The sequence below is a fragment of the Chlorocebus sabaeus genome, chromosome 14 (genome assembly GCF_047675955.1).
Source record: "Chlorocebus sabaeus isolate Y175 chromosome 14, mChlSab1.0.hap1, whole genome shotgun sequence".
Taxonomy (NCBI): domain Eukaryota; kingdom Metazoa; phylum Chordata; class Mammalia; order Primates; family Cercopithecidae; genus Chlorocebus; species Chlorocebus sabaeus.
The window spans coordinates 48,409,209-48,434,568 of NC_132917.1; the positions used below are offsets into that span (position 1 = coordinate 48,409,209).

General features: G+C 40.1%; 1 protein-coding gene across 4 annotated transcripts in view; it reads left to right on the top strand.

Annotated features, from left to right (window-relative positions):
• The window catches only part of STON1 (stonin 1), a 147,106-nt gene that overhangs the window by 61,642 nt on the left and 60,104 nt on the right, over positions 1-25,360 (top strand). For 3 of the 4 annotated variants that reach the window (XM_038006915.2, XM_038006913.2, XM_073022957.1), the window contains one exon: positions 235-3,493. In XM_038006915.2, the coding sequence (XP_037862843.2) occupies positions 235-309 (75 nt within the window). In that variant the 3' untranslated portion in view covers positions 310-3,493. Of the gene's footprint in view, positions 1-234; positions 3,494-23,622; positions 23,725-23,953; positions 24,078-25,360 lie in introns of those variants that run through there. The other variant, XM_038006916.2, reaches the window with a different exon arrangement.

Consider the following 25,360-nt stretch of genomic DNA (forward strand, 5'->3'; position numbering starts at 1 on the left):
TTTGGTGCTCTTGAAGATTTGACCCTGGTGGGGAGGATTTGTGGGGGGCTCTGTTGTTCAAAAGGAGAGCAGAGTGCCTCACTTGGAAGCTGCTGTAGGAGGGTAGAGGGCTGTGTCTGTGTCCAAAGGGTGAGGTTTGTGCAGTCTGTGCTGCATGTATAAAATAGGACTGAAGAGGTGTGAGTGCTGCGTTGCATTTGTTAATGCTGCCTGTGTTTTGCTTTTGCATAACAGGTTGAAATAGAAAAGAAGTGGATTAAAATCGATGGAGAAGACCCAGATAAAATTGGTGACTGCATAACTCAGTAGGAGTAGCGAGAGTTTATGATGACAGCCCACTTGTCAAATATGTAATTCACCGAAACACACCAAGTCCTGCTACTGTGGAGTGGAAATGACTTCTGAACAGTGGTTTTAAGACAGGTCTGATGGCTGTGTTTAGAGAAGTTTAGACCTAAAACTGAACAATCTGTGTTTTATGCTTTTCATATGTTTTTGTCCTAGGAATTTGATCTAAAATGTTTCTATAATTTGTGTGATGTTTTGCTTCCTATTGAAACTCAAAGGCACAGTTACTCGTTGTGTGACCCTGCAGCCAGTTTGATTTTTGATTACTCACTGGCTGATTGTTTTGCTCCCTGGATTACTGAGGTGCCGTCTTTATTTTTTCCCATCTCTTCTTGCTGGTTAGTGCCTGTACTAGAGGGTGAAGGAATCAAAGGAGACATACACCAAAATACTTAATTTTCCCTCTTGGTTGCCTCTGAAATGTGGCTAGGTATAGAATGATGTTGAAACCACAGGCAAAAATGTAGATTTGGAAGTATCTGTGCTTTTGAATTACTTATTTTCCTGTCCTCTTACCACATTGGTAAGTAATAATTGGCTATATTTGGTACCTGTCTCTCTCCTACTGTATTGTCATTTTCAAAATGTGTTTGTATTCTAGTGTGTGCTGCAAAGAAGCTATTTCTGATGTCCTACATATTTTAGTATAAATCACTAAGATGTATTTCCTTTCACTTGGCAGGATTCCTTTCAAAATGGAATCTGAGTATTAGACACTAGTTAAAATATTTATAGATATTAAAGATGAATTTTTAAAATTTATAAATACTATTTTCCAAAAGTACAGACTCTAAGGATATATTTTGATAAAGTATTATTTGTAATGAACACAAGCCTCTCTTGAGTAGAAGTCTAAATCACATGATGATTATTTTATACTAGTTCTGCTATCATGCTATTTTATGCTAATTCTGCTTATTTTGGAGTATTTTTCATTAAGGTAAGCAAAGTGAAAGATACTTGGTACTTTACCCAGATTTCTAAGAGGCAACATTTTTATTCTTCAGAGTCAGGTAAATGACTATAATGGTTTGGTTTCTAATGAAAAGTCAATAGCATTAGCAACTATAATTCCATTTATAATTTCCTTTTAGCATTTACAGTGAAAAGTGAGAATTTTAAAATGTATGGAATCTATTTTCCAGATTTATTTTTAGTCTGAAAAACAAACTCCCCCATGTGGTATTAATATACCTTCAATTTATGTTGAATCTTAAACATAATTAGGAGATTTTTTTTCTATTTGCTAGATTTGTTTTGAGTCAAAACTGATTTAATGTTCTTCCAAACAACATTTATGTGTTGGCCTACAGAGTTTATTTCATGTGTTTTATTTAATATTATGTTACATCCACTGCAATCTGTTCAAAACAGATTAAGACAAACATTTATGATGGTCTGTATCAATCAGCAGATTTTATTGCTTTTCATTATTTTACTGTAAAGGCAAAGGATGCAAAAGGTGATGGTTGGTTGAAAGGAATTGCTATTACTGTTTTTATTTTTTACTTTTTTTGAAACAGTCTCTTTCTGTTGCCCAGGCTGGAGTGCAGTGGCATGATCTTGGCTCACTGCAACATCCGTCTCCTGGGTTCAAGCGATTCTCCTGCCTCAGCCTCCCAGGTAACTGGGATTACAGGTGCAAGCCACCACGCCCGGCTAAAATTCTTTTGTATTTTTAGTAGAGATGGAGTTTCCCCATGTTGGCCAGGCTGGTCTCGATCTCCTGACCTCAGGTAATCCGCCAGCCTCGACTTCCCAAAGTTCTGGGATTACATGCATGAGCCACTATGCCCGGCTGCTATTTCTCTTTTTAACTACATTTGATGCCTTGCTTATAATATCATATGCTTGAGGCTCACTGTTGATGTAGAGTAGGGCAAATCTGTGTATGTCATTTAAAAAAATTTCCACCATCTTTTCTTATCATCTGATGTGGGTGCACTCTAGAGTGACTTCAGTCTGCTCAGAACAAATGTGGAGGCAGGAGGAAACTGATGCTACCCATGGTCCCAGTGAAGTTAGCTGGGTTAATTACTGCCATTCTTTTCTGAGTATGTTTTATGGCATCCTGCGACAAAGAACTCACAGTCTGATTAGGATGAACTTAATGACTATTTACACCTCAAAATATATTCAGTAGAGGGTTCACTTAATTGCCCCCCATGCTTCACAGGTCGACTAGTATCCCTCCCTGCCAGTGTTATTCACTCACAAGCCACCGGGCCTACAGGACATCTCAAGATTCAGTGTTGACAATATAATAGCAAAAGCTGGACTAAAGCCCAAATGGAGTGTCTGTGGCAATGCAGAGGCTGACAGCATTAACAGCGGGGTGTTACGGCATAATTGTTAATTCACACATCTATTAGGATCCTTAAATATTCATTACTTAGTGTTAAATTAACATTCTGTGTAGAGAGGGGAGGCTTATTCAATTCTTCTGACCTCAGAACTGGCAAAAGGTCAGATGTGACTACAGAACTCTAGGTGAAAAATCAGGTAGGATTCAAATTAAGTAGAACTGCCCTTGCCGGAATAGTGATCTTCAAAAAACCCTTGCTTTTAAGGGAGGGAAGAAAGGAATGAGGGAGGAAAGATTCCTTTCTAGCATTCATTTTGCTTTAGATCATTCCATTGTGAGTTTGGCCATTTTGGAGTCAAATGAGCAGACTTCCAAGGAGCTGACCAGTTTGTGACTAGTCTGTTCACTTTTCCAGTTACAGGATCACATTAACAGTGTAAATGAATTCATGGGTAGATCATTTGTGCAGATCTAAATTTAAGGACATTTCCTTTTTCTGTGGGAATCACAAGAGTTCATCCATTAAAAAAAGATATGTAAAAAAGATACTTTCCAGCACATAAATAAAGGCTGGAATTTTACAACCTGATGTATATATTAGACAGTTCTAGGATGTTAGTTCCCTTCATTCCAGAGCTATGCTTGTGATACAGCCCCTTTTCTTATAAATTCAGTTAGAAGGCCTTTCTTAACAATGACTATTATAATGTTTTACTTAAAGTATGGTTTTATATTCTGTCAATGCAAATACAAAACAGGTTGAGCCTTAATAATCATGTAACAAAATATTTTGTAGATTAAATATTGATTTTTCAAAAATTAAAAATGTATTTCAAATGATTCTTACTGTGCTGTGAATGTATATCTTCTTCTGCAAGACCTGGGGCTCTTTTTTTTTCTTAAGGTATGAAATAAACTTCAATAACCTTAAACAATTGACTCTCTGTCAGGCATATGTCAGACTCCAATCTTAAGGAGTCGGTGACCATGACCTCTTGGCATATCCTGGAAAAATGACATCATCAAAGTATAGTTGATAATGTTATAAAAGGTGATTTTAAAAATAGAGTATAATCATGACTCATAAAGATATGAGGCCGGGCGCAGTGGCTCACGCCTGTAATCCCAGCACTTTGGGAGGCTGAGGTGGGCGAATCACGAGGTCAGGAGATCGAGACCATCCTGGCTAACATGGTGAAACCCTGTCTCTGCTAAAAATACAAACAACAAAAAAAATTAGCCAGGCATGGTGGCGGGCACCTGTGGTCCCAGCTACTCAGGAGGCTGAGGCAGGAGAACAGTGAACCTGGGAGGCGAAGCTTGCAGTGAGCTGAGATTGTGCCACTGCACTCCAACCTGGGCGACAGAGCGAGACTCTGTCTCAAAAATAAAATAAAAATTAAAAAAAATGAAATGAATACGTTCATAAGATTACTACTACTCAAAGCCTTTCACAAATTTTCCTTGAAAATGGAAAAAACTTTGTCCACAGTATTCCATGGAATTTTCAAACTTTGGCAACTTGTAGAGTAGTCCTGTAGAATTAATGTGCACCTAAAAGCCGTGTTTTTAAAGTTTAGAAAACCAGTTTTACATAATTGTACAGAATATATTTCAGGTAAGGTATACGTGTGAGTGGTAGGGAGTTGCGGGGGTGGAGGGAAGTTGTGGGGGAGTGGAGGGAGGCCATAGGAGATACGAAGGTAAATCAGTGCTTATAAAGGACTGACCTAACAACCTCTCCACCCTCCTTTTTACGAGAAATCTGCCTTGTGTTGAAATTAAATTTTTATTTAGCTACTAAAGTTAATATTTCAAAATGGCATCAGTACTTCGTAGAAGACAGAAATGAAGCAACATTTTAGGCACTGCTAGGACTCACAAGGCTTGGCCCTAGTTCTTCAGGAACGACAAAAGGATTGAGTGGCAAAAACTGACTGTATTTGTAACAACAGTCCTCAAAATCCCATCCATCAGTTCTTTCCTGTTTTGTCTCAACTCTGGCTAGACTGTCCCACCACTTTTGTGTAGACACAGGGTAGATTTTGATGTTGTCTCTCCTAGACCCTACCCATCCTCTGCAGCTACTGTATTCCAAGGAACTTATACCCTTAGCCAGGGCCCTAAAACATAGGGCTATATGTATTCCGTTGAATCATATGTAATCGCCAATATTTACCTTTCTTGATGGGAATTTCACGGGCTCAATCTAATTATCCCTATATTTCCCTGGGTCATATATACAAGCATTTTTCGTTATCCTGCTTAGAAATGGTATTGAAATATGAATTTGACTCTAATTTTTAAAGGAAGACAGAGTTGCTAGTCAAGAAACAAATAGTTGAATTACAAAAAACCATAGATACAAGCTACAAGTAATATTGTGCCTTTAAAATCATGTTTCATCTGTAAGGAAAAGGAAAACTGATTAGATTAATTGCCCCATGTTTTAAAATATTTCAGTTCATTTCCATGAGACTTCCTGGGGAAGAAAGGCACAGCATCATTAGACTCTGGGTTTTGCTGCTTCCCCTTCATGTATCTGCACTCGCACAGCCTTCCAAACTTCAGAGGGAAGAGTGGCTTCTTTAAATAATATGATTGTGTGTGTTGCCATTTTGCTGAGAAGCCCCTTTTGTAGAACCCAGCATTGTGAACTCCATGAAATGTAATTTGCAGTACATTCTTGAAACAGAAGAGGGTGCTCTCAGGCAAGCTGATGCTACCCGGTGCTAGAAATTTAAATTTGGTGCTGCTTGTATTATGATTAGTACAAGATCTTGGGGGCATTCAATAAAGCATTTCAAAGCATGTAAGTCCAGTGGAGTATAATTAAAATTAATGCAATAGACAAACACATTAAAGTATTCTTAATGCCTAGTCTAAAAATGCTGTCAAATACAATTTTACATATCCTAAAGATTCAAATACTATGCTCATCTCTAAACATTTCTAACTATTATAGACAAAGAAAAACAGTGTCTTCCTTCTCTGCAGGTTTCAAACAAAATTTTTCTAATGAGAGTTAATAAACTCAAAATCTTCTTTCTTTAAAATATTTGTAAGATATTATAATTAATTCATCCTGTTTTGGCATGTGTCAAGGTCAATGCGGTCCCTAAAAATCTCCAGTCCAGGATTGTACTTTCAGCTTCTTAGGTAAGAACAAGCGAAGATATATGCTTTCAGGAGAATATTTCATGCTGCCTTGACTCAGGGACAAGCCTTGGTACTCTTTCAGTCCTCAGAAAGCAGTAATGAACATTGTCCTTTTCAAGATGGGCTCTGTGTTTCTCTCCGAAATCTTCCTGGGTGGATGTTGTCATTCTTTTATAAAGCCAGTTAGGACACTCTCTTTCCAAAAGCCTTATATCATGAGTAAGTCTATGAGTGTAGCTGAACGCATGCAGCATTCCCAAAGCATTCTGAACTACAGAAGGCTTCCTTAACACATGGGCTGCCAGTTTGCCACTCTGAATCACCTCAAAATGCAGTGTGACTTTTGTTCCAAATAATCATCTTGCTGGTCATTCTAATTTTTTTAAGTGCTTACTATATGTCTGCAGTTTTCTAGGTACTAGGGATCAGCAACTACAAAGACAGTTAATTCCTGCTCTTAAAGGGAGTATATAATAGTGGGGGAAGTCAGATGATAAATATCAAGTTGTGATTATTGCTATGCAGAAAAATAAAGCAGGGTAAAACAATAAAGAGGTGTAGAAGAGTGCCATTTTAGATAGGTTGGTAAGGAATGTTCTCTTTGATGAGATGACATTCTAGCAGCGAGACCTGAAAGAAATGAGATAGAGTGCCTCCCAGATTCCCAGGGAAGAGTGTGTCCAGCAGAGGGCTCTGCTAGTGCACAGGTGTGAGACTAGGGGTGCTAACCCATCAGAGGAACATCACAGAGGACAGAAGGCCGCTGGGTGGCTATATCGCAGTGAGCAAGGGGGTGGGATAGAGGTGGAAAGAGATCAGAGAGATCGTGGGGAGGTGAGGGAGGCAGACCACCTAGGGTTTTGTGGGCCATGGATTTTATTCTGAGTGAGATGGGAGCCCCTGGAAGGCTTTGTGCAGAGGAGGGATAGAACTTTGTTACGTGTTAAGATGATTCTGTGGACATAAAAAGGAGGTAAAGGCAACAGCAGAGAAAGTAGTTAAGAGTCTATTGCAATATCTCAGGTGTCTTAGTCCTTTCTTGCTGCTATACCTGAGACTGAGGGATAGCAAAAATTTCTCACAACAGAAATTTCTCACAATCTGGAGGCTGGGAAGTCCAAGATCAAGTGCCAATAGATTCAGTGTCTGGTGAGTGCCTGTCTGTTCCTCATAGTAGTCACGTTCTTGCTGTGTCCTCACATGGCAGGAGGGGCAACAGGGCTCCCTGAACCCTCTTTTATGAGGGCACTAATGCCATTCATAAGGACAGAGCCTTCACACCTAATTACCTTCCAAAGGCCCCACCTTTCACTACCATCATCTTGGGGTTTAGGTTTCAACATATGAATTTTGCGTGGGACACAAACATTCAGATAGCATCAGCTGAGAGGTGATGAAGATTGAGAGTGGTGACAGGAGATGAAAAATGGTTGAATTCGGAACATATGTGAAACATGGAGCCAATAGTATATGCCAATGGATTAGATGTGGGGTGTGAGGGAAAGAAGGGAACCAAGACCACTACCAGATTTTTGGCCTAAGCTGCAAAAGAATGGAGTTGATTTTATGGATGAGGGGAAGAGTGTTGTAGGAGCAGGTTTTGGGGAGAAAGATCAGGAATTCATGTTTGGATATGCTAACTTTGAGATGCCTATTAGATATACAATGGAGAGAGCAAGTAGCAATTGAATGTACAAGGCAGGAAAGAGGGCTGTGATAGAGATGCGCCTCTTAGAGATATCAGCACTTTCAGCCATGGGACTAACTGGGATCACCTGGGGTGAATATAGACTAGAAGTGGGCTGAGAATTGAGCCCTTGGGCTCCCTGGAGTTTAGAGGTCAGGAAAATGAGGGCAATGCCATAAAGAAAAAAGAGAATGGTATTCATTCCATGGGTCAAGTGAAAAAGGATGTAATGAGTTTCCTCAAATGCTGCTGCTAGAGTAAGATGAGAACTGAGAGTTGGCTACTGGATCTAGCAACATGGAAATCGGTGACCTTGACAGAAACAGTGTCATTGAAATGACAGAAGTGACAGCAATGGAAGCAAACTCAAGCAGGTTTGGACCCAGTGAGTAAATGGCTTTGTAGAGGAAGCAAAATTTCCTTCTACCCTCTTCAGTTCTGTGGTTGGTCCAAGAATTAAACTGACATAAGACAGATTAGCAGGAGAAAAGCATATCGATGTTATTAATATTTTTACATGTACATGGCAATCTTCCAAAGGGAAGTAAAGACACTAGGATGTCATTAGGCCATGAAGCTTATATGCCTTTTCACGCAAAGAACAATTAATTATGGGGATGTGACAAGACAAAGGGGCTTGGGCTCGGGGCATTAAATTGTAGGACAGTGCCTAGAAAATACATGGGGGAAACTAATGAAAGATAGGGTCGTTTTAGTAGTTCGATGTGGAGGTCCATTTCGGCATCAACTCCTAGTATTTGGTGACAAGAATGTTCTTCTCTTCCTAGTAGAGGAAAGGCAACTTTTTCATGGAAAATTTTATGATATGTTTTTAGGTAGAAATGAGGAGGTCAGAGAGCCTGTGCTAGTTTGTTTTGCATTGCTACAAAGGAATACCTGAGACTCAGTAATTTATAAAGAAAAGAGGTTTAATGGGCTCACAGTTTGGCAAGCTGCTCAAGCATGGAACCAGCTTTTGCTTGGCTTCTGGTGAGGCCTCAGGAAGTTTTTACTCATGGCAGAAGGTGAAGCGGGAGCACGCATGTCACATGGTGACAAAGAAGCAGGAGCGAGAGGAGGCGCTTCCAGGCTCAACTCTGCATGAACAAACAGAATGAGAACTCATTATCACAGGGGCAGCATGAAGACATTCATGAGGGATCTGCCCCCATGACCCAAATACCTCCAACTAGGCTCATCTCTAACATTGGAGGTCACATTACAACATAAAATTTGGAGGGGAAACACATCCAAACCTTATCAGAGCCCTTCTGCATGTTCTGTTTCTCAAGCACCTTCAGCTTAAAATAATCAATATGCCAAATCAGCATATTCTGGGATGGCGTGAATCCCTTCAGACTTCTTTTTTCTGGAGATAGAGTCTTGCTCTTATCCAGGCTGGAGTGCAGTGGTACCATCTCAGTTCACTGCAACCTCCACCTCCCAGGTTCAAGTGATTCTTGTGCCTCAGCTTCTTAAGTAGCTGGGATTACAGGCGTGCGCCACCACTCCTGGCTAATTTTTGTATTTTTGGTAGAGATAGGAGTTCACCACGTTGGCCAGGCTGGTCTCAAACTCCTGATCTCAGGTGATCCACCCACCTCTGCCTCCCAAAGTGCTGGGATTACAGACGTGAGCCACCATACCTGGCCCCCTTCAGCTGTTTTGAGGAGTTTTGCTGTCAATATGAATACTGGGACAGTAGCTGGGGAGGATGAGATCTTAATACTTCCCTGACATCCCTTAAGACCCAAGTCTTGATACTTCGTCTGCTCTCTGGCTCCTTCTTTGTCATTACTATTATTTTTATCTTCTTGATGTTGACTCTTGCTAAAAGTTTTTCTCTTCCTTATTGTTAATGCGTATGGAAAATGATTCCTTGTTACCTTTTAGCCCATGTCATCTGAATCATTTGCTCTTTCCAGCATAGGTGCTTTGACTATACCAGCTTGTACTTCTTCAGAATTTTCATTAACTGTATGTGTGGTGTTGTAGGCATTACATATTTTAAAGTAAATTTAGCCATTGCTTTAATCACATCCTGCTTTGTTTTAAAATTTTTCTTGGTTGAATTTCACCAGGTCAATGTCATTTCGTATTAGGATGGTAATCCCACTTCGAATTTTGTTATCAAATTCAGAATAATTATAAACCAGTTGCTGGTTTCACAGTCTTAAGAATGCCTACAAAGTTCCTGCAGGATAAAAAAACACACCTATTTATTCATAGCTTTTGTATCTACCTAATAGTTTGAACTTTGATTCTTTATTATAGCTGATATAGTAATATTCTATGTAAACAATTGTCCAGTAATTAAGTGAATCTTAATAAAATTAAAGTATCTGTGAAAGGTACAATTTAGGCAACTGTGAAATCATACCATTAGTGGGGTGTTTTATTGTTTTATTTTTTTGTTATTTTAAAACTGTTTTGTATGGTTAAAATAAGGACGTGATGAAAATATGATTTCATGACTCACATGGCTTATTGTCATACAAAGGGATTTTTTTTCCACAATGCTTAAGGGGGGAGAATCACAAGAACAAATCTCATAGGGAATACACTCGATAGATGAAGTGTATTAACCATGTAATGAGTGAGTTCCAAAATTACTAAAGTCTAGTTCACCAATTTAGGATGAATGCAGGCTCTATGGAAAGTAAAAGCTAGTGGAAGTGTGAGGTATGTGTGTAAGAGAGGATTTTGGGAGAGATGACTTGACCAACACAACAGAGATCCATGCAGACACAGGAGGTCCCTCCATGCAAGAGTGCTCGTGTTGCTGCTGAGGCTTCGGAGAGGACCCCAAAGGCTAACAGAATGTAGCCCTGCCACACCTGGAGCTCACGATCTTTGGAGAAGCAGCTCAACAGAGTGCAGTCATGCCATGGCCTAAGCTCTCAAAGTGTCTGTCAAACTATTAGGTTTGTAGGTAAGTCATGCATTACTTAACCAATGGGAAAATGTACAAAATGAGAAATGTGTTGTTAGGAGACTTCATTGTGTAAGCATCATAGAATTTACTGACACAAACCTAGATAGTACAGCCCACTATACACCTAGGCTATACAGTATGGTCTATTGCTCCTGGGTTACAAACCTGTTCTCAGTAACAGCATGTTACTACACTGAATACTGTAGGCAGTAGTAATACAATGGTTTTGTGTATCTAAACATATCTAAACAAAGAAAAGATACAGTAAAACTATGGTATTACAATTTCATGGGACTACTGTTTTATAAGGGGTCCCTCATTGACATAAACATGGTTATACAGCACACCACTGTATTTTGGAGTCCAGTAGTTGAAGTCAATAGCTCATATATGGGGTCTGATAAGGTGTGATGTAACGTTCTCGAAGTGGGAGTACCTTGCAAGTTCTTGTCACAGTAAAACATATGTCACTCATAGCAAACTATATATGTGTTTGGAATCCTTTCAAAGCTATGTAACAAAACAGTTCACAATTAAAATAGAAGAATAAACTTCAATTTAAAAATATTATTACTCAAAAATGGTAAATATTTAATATATAAAGTAACGAAACAAAACTTACTAAACAAAAATATTACATCTTGCAATTCACACTCCATTTTAGTCTTTTAAATTTAAAGATACAGACAAAAACTCCAAATGGTCACACAGAATGACAGAATTGAAGTAACCTAAGTTTGGCTGGGCATGGTGGCTCATGCCTGTAATCCCAACACTTTGGGAGGCTGAGGCGGACGGATCACCTGAGGTTGGGAGTTCAAGACCAACTTGGACAAGATGGTGAAACCCTGTCTGTACTAAAAATACAAAAATTAGCCATGCATGGTGGTGGGCATCTGTAATCCCAGCTACTTGGGAGGTTGAGGCAGGAGAATCCCTGAGCCCAGGAGGCAGAGGTTGCAGTAAGCAGAGATTGTGCCGCTGCACTCCAGCCTGGGCAACAGAGTGAGACTCTGTCTCAGACAAACCAACAAACAAAAAAATTGGCCAGGCGTGGTGGCTCACGCCTGTAATCCCAGCACTTTGGGAGGCCAAGGCAGGCGGATCACTTGAGGCCAGGGGTTTGAGACCAGCCTGGCCAACATGGTGAAACGCCATCTCTAATAGGAAAAAAACAAAAAACAAAACAAAAAACTAGCCAGACATGGTGGCAGGGTCCTGTAATCCCAGCTACTCAGGAGGCTGAGGCAGGAGAACCGCTTGAACCAGGGAGGTGGAGGTTGCAGTGAGCCAAGATCACACCACTGCACTCCAGCCTGGGTGACAGGACTGCCGACTTCCCCATACTTGGTACACCACTGGATGACGAATGCTTCCACAAATTGGCAGTGATCCAGTGGTGAAAGAAAAATTAATGATACAGCAGGTCACAGTGGCTCATGCCTGTAGCCCCAGCACTTTGGAAGGCTGAGGCAGGTGGATTATCTGAGGTCAAGAGTTCGAGACCAGCCTGGCCAACATGTCAAACCGGTCTATACTAAAAGTACAAATATTAGCCAGGTGTGGCGGTGCACACCTGTAGTCTCAGATACTCTGGAGGCTGAGGCAGGAGAATCGCTTGAACCCGGGAGGCGGAGGTTGCAGTGAGCCGGGATCCAGCCACTGTATTCCAGCCTGAGTGACAGAGTGGTAGGTTGGGGGGGGGTGCAGGGAAGAAAAAAGAAAATTAATGATGCAAAGGAGAGAGGGAGACAATTGCTAGGGCCATATCTCTGAGCAGATGAGAGGAGAAGGGACCCAAGGCACCAGCAGAGGGACTGACAGACAAAAGCACAAACAGTTCATCCACGGCAATGAGGCAAGACAGAGTCTATGGGTACAGATGAATGCAGGCCTATTATCTAAGGTGTTCTTTCTTAGTTTTCTTCCCAGAAGTGGAATGGGGGATTCAGAGACTTTTCACCGTCCCAGAGATGGAGAATCCTGTTTAAGGACACTTTATTACCAACTTTAATTTTCTTTTTTTTCCCTTGGGATTTTTTTGTTTGTTTTTGTTTTTGTTTTTTTTGAGAGGGAGTCTCACTCTGCCACCTAGGCTGGAGTGCAGTGGTGCGATTTCAGCTCACTGCAACCTCTGCCTCCTGGGTTCAAGTGATTCTCCTGCCTCAGCCTCCCAATTAGCTGGGACTACAGGTGCCTGCCACTATGTCTGACCTATTTTTATATTTTCAGTAGAGACAGGGTTTCACCATGTTGGCCAGGCTGGTCTCAAACTCTTGACCTCAAGCGATCTGCCCACCTTGGTCTCCCAAAGTGCTGGAATTACAGGTGTGAGACACTGCACCCAGCCTAATTTTTTTTTCTTGAGAAGTTTGATCACTTCTTTTAATATGTGTTCTTTACTGTTTTTCTTTTTCTTTTTTCATGACAGAGGTTGCTGTGGATGTCACTGGTATTAATGCTTCAATATTAACTATACTGACTCAAAAAGGACATTGTTGTGATTTTGGAACTGAGATGATCAATTCCCTCTAACAGGGAATAAATGGTTAAGGCAGCTCTGATTTGGGAAATCCATTTGTGAGCACTCTAGAATTCAGTTTCTTTTTCTGCTTTTCATCTCTGAGAGAGACGCTATAGAGCTGAGTGGCTGGGCGGGGGTGGGAGATGCTACCTCAGAGCAGTGCTTGTCCTTTTCCATAGAGTTTTATTTTGATATTTTCACACTGCTCAGAGAGAATTCCACCCAAAGGTCCTCAAGTGCCATGAAAAGGACAAGGAAAGAGCATCTTTGAACAGTGGCATTGTTAAATGCCAAGAGCCTGCCTCTCCAGTGGATAATTTTGAGATATTCTGAAACACTTTTCAAAGGCTTTGCTAAGTACTCATTGTGGAAAAGGACACATTCTATATTAAACTCACACTGGGATCAGAGATGGCCTTGGGTAAGATTGTGAACTAGACGATGTTTGTAGCCCTTTTTTTATTGCCTCTTCCTCAGACTGTGATGCTCCAGCCCCTTCCCCCATACCTCCTCAAGGCTTTTAGGGTCTCTCCCCCTCCCTCTTTTTGCCTTATGTGATTGAGTGCCATGGAAGCGTAGATATCAGTAACTTAGATCTTGGTGTTCTTCTGCTGCAGGCTTTTCCAATGGAGCTACTTATTCCTCCAAACCCCACAGACCTTTAACTGCTTCTCTGCCTTCAGTGTGGCTGTCCTCCATCCTCCAGTCCACCCTTTGTGCTGCAGACAGGAAAGGACACATTATCTTGCATTTGCTTACCAGTGAGACTCAGCTTTCACTACAGCTTGCCTTATTCTCTATCCTTTAGCTAAACCAAACAAACTGCTCTCATTTCCTCAAACCTATCATGTTCTCAAACCCCCTGTGTTCTCAAGCCCCAAGCTTTGGCTGATACAGTTCCCTCTCCCTGGAATACTCTTCCTTGCCCCCTTCCTCTGTCCCCTACTCATTCCACAGACCTCAGTTTAGGGGGCCAATTCTAAGAAGCCTTCCCTGGCCCTCCCCATTCAGGTTAGCTGAACCTCACAGGTGTATACACACACACACACACACACACACACACACACACACACACACAAATCCTGTTATATTGTAATTACTTGCATTTTTTTCTTCTTGCCCACCCTCTTTGGGGTTTTGACTGGGGTGGCTCTGCCCACAGTTATTTCTTTTTTCTGGGAAGAGAACCTTCTGCAAGGGTGGTGGCGGGTGATGGTAGGAGCAATGCCAGTGGTATGGGGCTAATCCCCTGGCCAGAGACTATGACCTATGTGTTCAATAAGAAACACTACATGAATGAATGATCGGATATATTTAGATAAATGCACTACTTTTCTCCCTATGATAGTTGCATTTTAATCCCTAATTTTCCCCCACCTATAGGCTAGAAATTCCATTTTATAACAGCTTAAGAATAAATTCATATCAATAACTTTTAACAAATGTTTTCCATATTTGAGGTACTATGCTAGGAGCTCAAGGGGCATATAAGAATGAATAATACACAGCCTAAGTCCTCAAGAAATTTAAAATCGATTACGCTTATGGTTGCAAATGCCCTTTAAAAAATAAACACACACACACACATCCGAGGGGTTGGAAACTATTAAAATGTTTGTTTTAAAATCTGATTTAATCTTGATTTTGAAAGCTGGTAAAAGTGAAGAGAAAGCACCCTTAGCTTTTTGGCACCTATTGCTTGTCTGGGACTGTGTTTTCTTATTTAACACCCAGCAACTTAGCAAGGAAGTGTTATTTCTCTCTCTCTCTCTCTCTCTTTTTAACTTTTTTTTTTTTTTTTTGAGACAGAGTCTTGCTGTGTCTCCCAGGCAGTGGAGTGCAGTGGCCTGATCTCAGCTTTCTGAAATCTCCCCCCTCCCGGGTTCAAGTGATTCTTGTGTCTCAGCCTCCCAGGTAGCTGGGATTACAGGTATGCACCACCATGGCTGGCTATTTTTTTGTATTTTTAGTAGAGAAAGAGTTTGACTATACTGGTCAGGCTCGAACTCCCGGACTCAAGCAATTCACCCACCTCGGCCTCCCAAAGTGCTGGGATTACAGGCGTGAGCCACCGCGCATGGCCAAGGAGTGTTATTTCTCATCGTGAAATGAAAACATCTGTCTCTTGTTAAAGGTATTTTGGAAACCTTGTGTGACTGTAGATGGCTTTTTCTCTTGTACTTGAAACAATATCCCATGCTTAATTTCCTTGACCTGTCCACATAACAATAAAATGTAACTTCAAATGGAAAATGTTCACATAAAGAATCATTCACTAGCTCATCCCATGTAAACACATATAAGCAAACACAAGTATTTGTTAGGAACCTTTTATGTGGCCAGTACAATACTAGGTACTATAATTTAGGGAATAAATGGAACTCTACAAATTACAGTGTGCTTAAATTTATGGGACCGTGACATTGCCACTTTCAAAGCCGAAAGAAAACGCAATCACAAGTAGGGATGATAGTGGTAGGAAAGGGGCCACAGTGGTTTTCTGTGGTGTTTGGACAGAACAGAGTGGTTATTGTCTAAAAGGTTTCTGCCTTGATGACCCTTTCTTGGTCCTTTGGCTAGAAAAAGCAAGCTTTTTTGTTTCCTCTCTGTCACCATTGGTATTTCTGGGTTGCCAGCTTCCCCAGCACCCAATCTAGGATATGGGAGGCAAAAAGAAAATCGGAGAACTCACTGCTATGTGGCTCTTGGGATTGCGAGGTCCATAATTGATCTGCCATATTCTCCCCACTTTTCAGAGTCTTCTTATGTTTAGATATATAACATTTCAGCTGTTCGTAGCAGGATGAATAGGAAGAAGTGTGTTTATTTTATGTTGTCCCTGCTTCTTCCAATATTTGAAGCATCTGAGACAATAGAATAGAACAGTCAAGATGCTGCCACTTACCTCTTATAAAATGAATTAGGAAAGAAGAAAAGCACAGTTCTTGAGGGAAGAAAGCTGGTTGGTTTTCTGCAGGTTATAGCCTTAGGTTCAGATTATTTGTCTTTATCTCCACCTTGTCTAGGTTGGAGAATTAACTGGAGACAATAAACATTATTCTTGCTAATACTTTATGTTCATGCATGATTATACGCACTATGATTAAAGAAATGAAAGTATAACCATTTGTTAGCTAGGAAATTACTGAATCCTTATCAAGACCTTATCAAGATGAGAATGTTGAAAAAGTAGTGATGAGGAAAATTGTGTTTGAAGTCATCCTACATAGTTTTTATGGGTTAATTATAATTAGTAATACGTGCACAATATATATGTCTCTCGAATATTAAAATATTTTGAAGTAGGCAGTCATATACTCATTAACAGTGTTCCATTGCATTGTGTCATACAGGTCACTTTAACTGAAATCTTGTTGGAGTGGGAGGAGGAATTCATCACGGTGGAATAGAATCTGATGTTCAAATAAAGCAAGTTGATTTTGGAGCTGGATTAGAAAATGGAAAATGTTACAAAAGTTTAGAGTATAAAATAAATCAGAACTGCCAACACTGTAACCATTTCAAAGTTACGGGGCGAGGCAGAGATTATCTGGATTTTCATTTCCTGTAAGATGTAAAGGATGAAACAGAGTCAGAGAAACACAATACTGCTGGGTTTAGTGCACTGGTTGCAAAGTGTTCAGAAGTTAATTATGAATATTTGCTGCCTTGAGTCATACGCTCAAATACTAACTTGCATTTTAATCACTAATAAATAATTATTTAGAGTCTATACAATTATTGAAATACTTTGTAATTGACTGTAAAGTTTAATATGTAAAAAATAATGGGCTGTCTCTAAAATATTTTTCTTTACTTTTTTTCTTTTATGAGACCGAGTCTCACTTTGTCACCCAGACTACAGTGCAGTGGTATGATCTTGGCTCATTGCACCTCTGCCTCCCAGGTTCACGCCATTCACCTGCCTCAGCCTCCCGAGTAGCTGGGATTACAGGTGTGCACCACCACCCCGGCTAATTTTTGTATTTTTAGTAGAGGCGGTTTCACTATGTTGGCTAAGTTGGTCTTGAACTCCTGACCTCAGGTGATCTGCCCACCTCGTCCTCCCAAAGTGCTGGGATTACAGGGGTGAGCCACCACTCCCGACCTTTCTTTATATTTTTATCCAACAAAAGGACTTCATAAATATGGCTTTTGCTCACAATAAGCAAAGTGAAATTATTTCTTTACTTTCAGAAGAGTATCACTAACACCTCCAGGCAAAAGTAATGAGAACATATGGGGAGGAAAATTAATCTGATTATTAAGATTTGCTTAAATGTTGCAAGAACTGGTATTACCAGTAATAAATATGTATTATATATTATGGTCTCTAAACAAAGTAGGAGAAAAATGAAAATCTGATGCTCCAAATTGTGTTGGCCAGTTAAGGAGGAGCTTTATGCTTTGGCAGAGGTGTAATTTCAAAGGAATAAGTACTTAAAACAGAACTAAGTTTTGGCATTTCTTTTTTATTCTTTATTTACTAACAAAAAATAGTCACTGTAAAATTGCCTCATTGAGGCTGTAGGATCTTGAAATCTCAATTTTAGTGTCAAAAGTACCTTGTGGGCTGGATGTAGCAACTCATGCCCAGCACTTTGGGAGGCTGAGGTGTGAGGATTGCTTGAGGCCAGGAGTTCGAGGCTGCGGTGAGCTATGACCATACCACTGCACTCCAGCCTGGGTGACAGACCTAGACCCTGTCTCTCTCTCTAAATAAAGTGGTTTGTGTATGCAACATACTTCCTCTCTGAGTTTAAAAAATTGACAAAAGAAATGTAACCATTATGACTATAATATTCTGCATGTTTCATGATAATCTGATAAGCTATCAAACATAAGTGTTAAAAGATTCTTTTACATACTTTTCAAATGCTCTTGTGACTGGTGAGGGCATTCAAGACACTTGAGATTACAATGAGGGACAGTCCAATCAGAGAATGGGCACTGGTTTAGTTATTTCACACTGTGTAACAAATTACCCAAAACGTAACTGCAAATAAAATTACAAATATTCATGATCTCATACAGTTTCTGCGAATTAGGAATCTAGGAGATGCTTAGAGGGTAGATTTCGTTCAAGATAACTCAAAGATATGTAGTCAAGCTTATCAGGGCTTCAATCATCTGATAGTTCAACTGGAGAAGGATTTATTTCCAAGCTTACTTATGTGACTGTTTGCAGGTTTCTCATACTTGCTGACTGTGGGTTGGAGTCTCAGTTCCTTGCCACACAGACCCTTCCATAAGCTATCTGAGTATCCTCATGACATGACAGCTGACTTCCTCCAAAATGATAGAGTAAGCCCAAGAAAGAATCCACAGCTATGAATAACCTTATCTCAAAAGTGATATGCTACTACTACTACTTTATTTTGCTGGTAAACCAGACAAACCATGGTACAAGGTAGGAGGGGACAACATCAAGTGGTCAATACCAGGAGGCAGGGATCACTGGGGGCCATCTTGAAAACTGACTACCACAGGTCCATGTGGCAGATTTGCCACTTGGATTCACCTAGAACTTGTGTTAAAGCATACCTCCTCTAGCAGTCATTGCCTGTTACTGGGAAGAAATGACTAGTGACCATTCAGACAGACTGTAAGGGGCAAATGGAAATTTGCTGACATTTGTCAGCTAACATTACATAGCCTTTCCATAACTTGAGTATACTGAGTGTACTAAGAAATAACAATTCAACTTTTAGTTACACTTTTTATGGGTACCAAGATCCAAGAATAATTTAAAAAACATACATGATCTACAGTATAGTTCTGAGAAGGGGAGAATGCATAATAAAGTAAAACAGTATGCTGTCACAGAAAGTTAGGTGATTACCAATCCTAAGCATATAGAAATAAAGCTTTAAAACCTTGCTATGAAAAAGATGGAAAACAAGAGACCCTTTTAGCTTTCTTATTTCCCAGCTTGAATAATTTAATTGGATTTTATAATATCAGTAGGAATCAATGACTGCTTTTAGGTTTCCTACTTTGGGTGAAAGATAAGTCACTTTGAACACTCCTGGTAGTAAATTGCCAGGTAGAGAGATATAACCATTAAAAATTACCATATATACTTCTTAGCTTTTTGTAAAAGATATTTCTAATAGTTTTCAAAGTAGGAAACTTTTCTAAAGATTGTCATATAAATCAGCTACTTGAAACTCACAAACCATAAGGTACCTGACCCAGGCAAATCACATACAGAGTGGTAGGGGATAAACAGCTCTACTGCACTTACTTGCACAAATAAATACATAAAGAGCCAATTTTAAATCTAATAGCGTTTTTAATAATCAAATAACTTATCCATCTGGTTAGGTCAAGACCTATTTGCAGGCTAGAAGGGCTCTTTAGAAGAGTTGTGGCCAAGTGTGGTGAGTCATGCCTATAATTCCAGCACTTGGGGAGGCTGGGGCTGGTGGATCACTTGAGACCAAGAGTCTGAGACCAGTCTGAGCAACATGGTGAAACCCTGTCTCTACAAAATACACACACACACACACACACACACACACACACACACACAATAGCTGGGCGTGGTGGCACACACATCTGTAGCCCCAGCTCCTTGGGAGGCTGAAGTGGGTGGGTTGCTTGAGCCCAGGAGGTAGAGGCTGTGGCGAGCTGTGGGCATGCCTCTGTACTGCAGCCTGGGCAACAGTGTGAGACCCTGCCAAAAAAAAAAAAAAAAAAAAAAAAGGCAGAGTTGTGGCAACAGATGGTGACTTCTTCCCTTTTCGAATCCTCCAGGTTATCTGTGCTTACATCTTCCCTCAGCTTAGCTAGGTAAGGTACTCCCCAAGATGCTCTGCCCTTCAGGAGAGAGAATTATTGTAGGTAGACAGCTGGTGATTTCTGTCTAAGGAGGAAAAGGAGACAGGAAGGTATTAGCTGATGACTTTATTTTAGCAGTGGTTTTCCACCTTGGCTGCATATTAGAATCAGATTCTGCCGAGTGGGATTCAGGCACTAAACTTTTTTTTTTTCCCAGCTCTCCAGGTGATTTTAATGTGCACCCAAAATTGAGACCCTTTGTCTTACGTCAGTGGGTCTCATTTCAGCGCCCATCGGAATCACCTGGAGAGCATGTTAAATTTACAGAATGCTAGGCTCCATCCTCCAGTCTGATTCAGGAGGGCTGGGGTGGGACCCATCATTTGCATATTTAACAAGTTCCCAGATGCTGCTAATGCCGCTGTACCACGCTGACAAGTCTTAGAAAAATTTGGCTCTTGTTATATTTTTATACAACAAAAAATGGAGTTCAGCTGTGAGTGGGGTGTAGGGGGAAGAATGAAAATTGGTAAACGCAGAGGACAGATACCACTAGTCTCCCCTCTTTGCTTTCCCCATCTTCTTCAAAGTTGAAGTTAGACTGAGATCTACCCCTGCATTGCCCCTCCTCGATTTTCCTCATCTTTCGCAGATTGAGGAAACAACCTGTGAACGGCCCAAAGCCGGCTAGACCCAACCTAACCATCCGTTTTAGCGGGTGTCTTTTTCCACACAGGCCGACCGCCTCTCCGCCCTGGCCCCGCCTCCAGTTAAGCCGGCTCTGTCTATTAACGTTCTCTTCTGCCCAGCCACACCCGCGGCGTTCTCCGCGGTTGCGCACCTGACGTACATCGTTCCAAACGTGCCCAGTGTTTCCCTCCGCGTGCACTGAGTGCCGCGCAGGCGCACAGGGCCAGGTGCTGGAAGTGCTGTCATGGCCTGCTTCAACCCGGTGGTAAGGAGGACCTCAAGCTCTGTGTAGTGGGAGCGCCCTGGGACTCCTGGTTCACAGCAGCCGAACCCCGCACACCCTTTTGTTTCCCCCTGACACTTTACAGATTGTCATAAACCCTCTTCTTTAGCGGCTGGGGCTCTTCCTCACCTCTGTGTTGGAGGAAACTGATGAGGGCCAGTAGTTCAGAAAGTTGGGCCAGCTCCGCCGAAACAAGAACTGTCCTTTTTCTCTTTTCACCAAAACTGAGGCTATCTAGTTGGGGTGTTTAGAGGTGGAACTCCCCCTCAACCCTCCTGGTTTCCTAGATGTTACAAAACCCCCAAGTTCGGTTGTGTTAATTTTACCGTGGACATTGTTAATTCCAAGCTGTATTATTTACTGCTTGAAATAACAATGTGATTCTCATGTTACCTCCCCACGTTTTTAGTATATTTCCCTACCCGCCCATTTCTTTGTCCTTTAACAACTTAATGCTTAAGTGTACAACCTACATTACCCTCCTACCCCTAACGGACACTTAATTTGCACAGTAAGAATTTCTAGTCTCAGTGGCACTTAGGAGACCATCAATCTTAAAAACCTGAATTAAAGAACAAAAATGAAGGATTCGTCTTTATTACCAATTCATCTCAACAGACTTCACATTTCGTGAAAGGCAATATGCTTGTCCAGATCTGTGTAATTTTATGGGTTCCGGTTATCATATATGCAGTATAAAAGCTCTGTTTAATTTAGAGACATGCTACTTTAATTGTATCTGTTTTATGATAGTGTGTTTTAAGATACCTAAAATACCTATACTCTGCCTGAATATAAGCTTACTAGGTTTGCTAATTTACCTGATTGTGAATTCTATGAAGTAGTGTCTGTTTTAAACAGAGGAGTTAAGATGGACTAGACATAGTTTTAATAAAGATAACAGGGAAAGCAATACAAAGTCTGTGGTCCTAGAAGAGAAAATAAGTTCAATACATGTTTTGATTTTTGAAAAATTGTTTTCTAATGGTACTTTTTGACTACTGCTGTGTTAAGATGTTTTTAGCCCTAAGAGTTTTTTCCTTCAGTGTTAAGCTTGATCACACTAGCTGGGACTATCACTGAAGTATCAATTTAGTATGCTTTTATCAGGATAAACTGTTTTAGAAGACGCAACGAATTTAGGGGCATTTAGTCTTAATGCATGTGCTTGTGAATAACATTATTTAAATGTTACTGATTGGCCTATTCATATAGGCTTACCCTGGGTCTTTAGAAGGATTAGTTTAAAGCATAGCTTTAAATACTAAATACTCTTGGGGGCTGGGCATGGTGGCTTGGACCTGTAATCCCAGCACTTTGGAAGGTCGAGGTGGGCAGATCACTTGAGCCTAGGAGTTTGAGACCAGCCTGGCCAACATGGTGACACCCCATCTCTACTAAAAATACAAAAAAATTAGCCAGGTGAGGTAGTGCACGCCTGTAGTCCCAGCTACTCTGGATGCTGAGACAGGAGAATCACTTGAACCCAGGAGGCAGATGTTGCAGTGAGCCCAGATTGTGCCACTACACTCCAGCCTGGGTGACAAAGCAAGACTCCATCTCAAAACAAACAAACAAACAAACAACAAAAAACCGCATAGCTACTCTTGGCATGAACAGGAGTATTTAAGAGTATTTATTTAGTGGGTAGTATGAAAAGGCAATCCTAGAGTGCCACAATTTTCATTTTCATTTTGGCCTCATTAAGCAATTTGAAATAAGAGCAACTCAACTAAATTCCTGCTTGCTGTTTCTTGCCCGTGGACCTTCCACTAGGTCAGTATTGTCAGCACATAGCATTGCCGTTTTGGCTTGGGGGCATAGTTTATGTAGATTTGAAGGGCTGAGTTTTTTCACATACCCTCTTTTGTTTTGCTATAACTAGTGTTTAATCTGGGAAGAAATCTGCTTAACTTTGTTGTCATGGCATGTTTGACTAGGAGGTATTTTAGAATGTTATTTGGTCTCTTCAGTATGCACACTGGACGGGTAAGGTCGTTCGTGCCCTTCTTTGGTTCTAGTAGGAAATCCATTTTGGAGCAGTTGTATTTGACAATGGTCCAGAATATTTATTTTTTGGACTTTGTGTATTTTGGAAGTGAGATGGGCTTTGATTGCTCTATTTTAAGTGCTTACCCCAGTCTTCTGGCTTGGAGTTTATTTATATTTGTGGAAATAATATAGTGAACCCTAAAAAATTCTCCTTTGGCCACTTTGATAAAAAGGTAAATTGAAAACAGAAGATCTATTTCCAGCTGACTTACATTAATTTCCCTTTTAAAAGGAGTTGGGGAGGTTAAATATTGACACAAAAGGCAAGTAACATGACAATAACCATACATCTTTGAGATTATTAGCTCATATGTTATTGTAGTCCTGTAATTCAGTCTTGTAGATAGGCTGAAACTATGGGTCTGAAGCTAACAGTTTATGGAATGCTAAGACTATATTGGGAATACGAATGTACTTAGTAAAAGTTTTTATGGTAACTTTACAAGACTAGAAGGTATACACTGCATATCTCTTAAGGCTAAATATGTTCAAACTTGAGAAGTCAAAACTTGTAACAGGCTGGGTGCGGTGGCTCATGCCTGTAATCCCAGCGCTTTGGGAGGCTGAGGCGGGTGGATCATGAGGTCAGTAGTTCGAGACCAGCCTGACCAACATGGTGAAACCCCGTCTCTCTAAAAATACAAAAATTAGCTGGGAGTGGTGGCGTGCACCTGTAATCGCACCTACTCAGGAGGCTGAGGCAGGAGAATTGCTTGAACCCAGGAGGTGGAAGTTGCAGTGAACTGAGATCGTGCCACTGCACTCCAGCCTGGGCTACAGAGCATGACTCCGTCTCGATAAATAAATAAATAATAAAATAAAATAAAATAAAACTTTGACAATTGCTTTTATATAGCCTAAACTCTACAGATCTGTAATTGAAGATGTAATTGAAGGAGTCCGGAATCTATTTGCTGAAGAAGGTATAGAGGAACAAGTTTTAAAAGACTTGAAGCAGGTTTGTAGCGATACAACTTTTTCTTCCTGTCTTTTGTTGTTTTTTTGGCATACAAAACTGACGCAGTTCTGATCTCTCAAATTATAGTTTAATACTTACCCATTCATTGTGCCATCAGGATGACAAGTTAGTTTTTAAGAAACTGAAAAAAAAGGAGTATCATTATATATGTATATATTATTTTACAGCAAACTTTTTTTTTTTTTTTTTTTTTTTTTTCCCTCTGCAGCTCTGGGAAACCAAGGTTTTACAGTCTAAAGCAACAGAAGACTTCTTCAGAAATAGCATCCAATCACCTCTGTTTACTCTTCAGTTGCCGCACAGCTTGCACCAAACATTGCAATCGGCAACAGGTTGGATTCCGTTAGTAAATGAGTACTGTTAGTATCTTCAGAACAAATTCTCATTTGGGGTTGTTTTTCAGTTAGACAGGGTAATGTTTTTAGGGTGAGAAGGCTTGGACACCTAAATCATTTCTATTAAATGAACACAGTATAAATCATTGCTGCATGTAATTATTGATTAAAAACTCGGGTTATTCAAACTAGTTTTTATTTTAAATATTAAATTTTACAAAGATGATAAAGCCTTTCTTTAAAGGAAAGTCACACAGTTTGTTGGCTGTTGGGAACACCCATTGGTAATTTCAGATAATTTGATTGGGTCTAGTCAAGGATTACAAGTGGCAGAGGGAAAGATGAGAGCTCACAAGTTTGTGTGTTCTCGTTCTCTTATTTTTTGTGTGTGTGTTATAGATCTGATGTATTGGGAGCAGAATGTAGAGTTCAGAATATGGAGATTATTCAGGCTACCTCACTGTTTTGGATATATAAAATGGTGGCTAGAAATTGATCATGTGCATTTATCTTTATTCTTGGAGTTAGCAATCTAGACTTCTGCTTTTAAGGGAAATATTTGTCCACGTTATGCTTATCAATTTAAACTGGAAAGGGCTAGCTAATAAAAGATAAAACTTAGAGTTTTCTATCTTTGTATGCTTGATTCTTTCTCCTCTGATTCTTATAATCTTTATGTTACTCGTGTGTATACATAAATGTATACTCACATACAAACAAGTTTTATTGGGTTTAGCTGAAATTCAACAGAGTAGTCTGCAAGAAGTGAGGGTGGATTTTGGATTAGATTATCAGTAAGAAGTAGATAGTTCTTTGCATGCTTGGAAAAATTCACATGAACATTACATGGGCCAAGGTGAAGAGAACATTGTAGGATGCTTGTATTTCTTCTATTACAAAGTGGGAGAATTTACATGTGGCAGCAGTTCTAACATGTAAAACTGAATAAATTAACAATGAATGCTGAATTACCAAATACAAGTTTTATTGAATACTGCGTTTATAAAGTATAATTTTGCTCTGTAAGAATTAGTCTTGGCAGTTTTAATTGTTGACACATTGAAACATTTTTCATCAGTTAGGTTTTTGGCTATACTTTAATTTTTAACTGCTATTTCATTGGGACATCCCCTTCTCTGTTTAAATAACATTCCTTTGGACTTTTGTTTTCTTAATCACTGTTTTACTTATTACAGAATGCTAAATTTTTTTTTTTTAACTTCTGGTTGGCATGAGGGTGTGGTAGATATGGAAGAGGAAAATACTTGACTGTCTTTTAT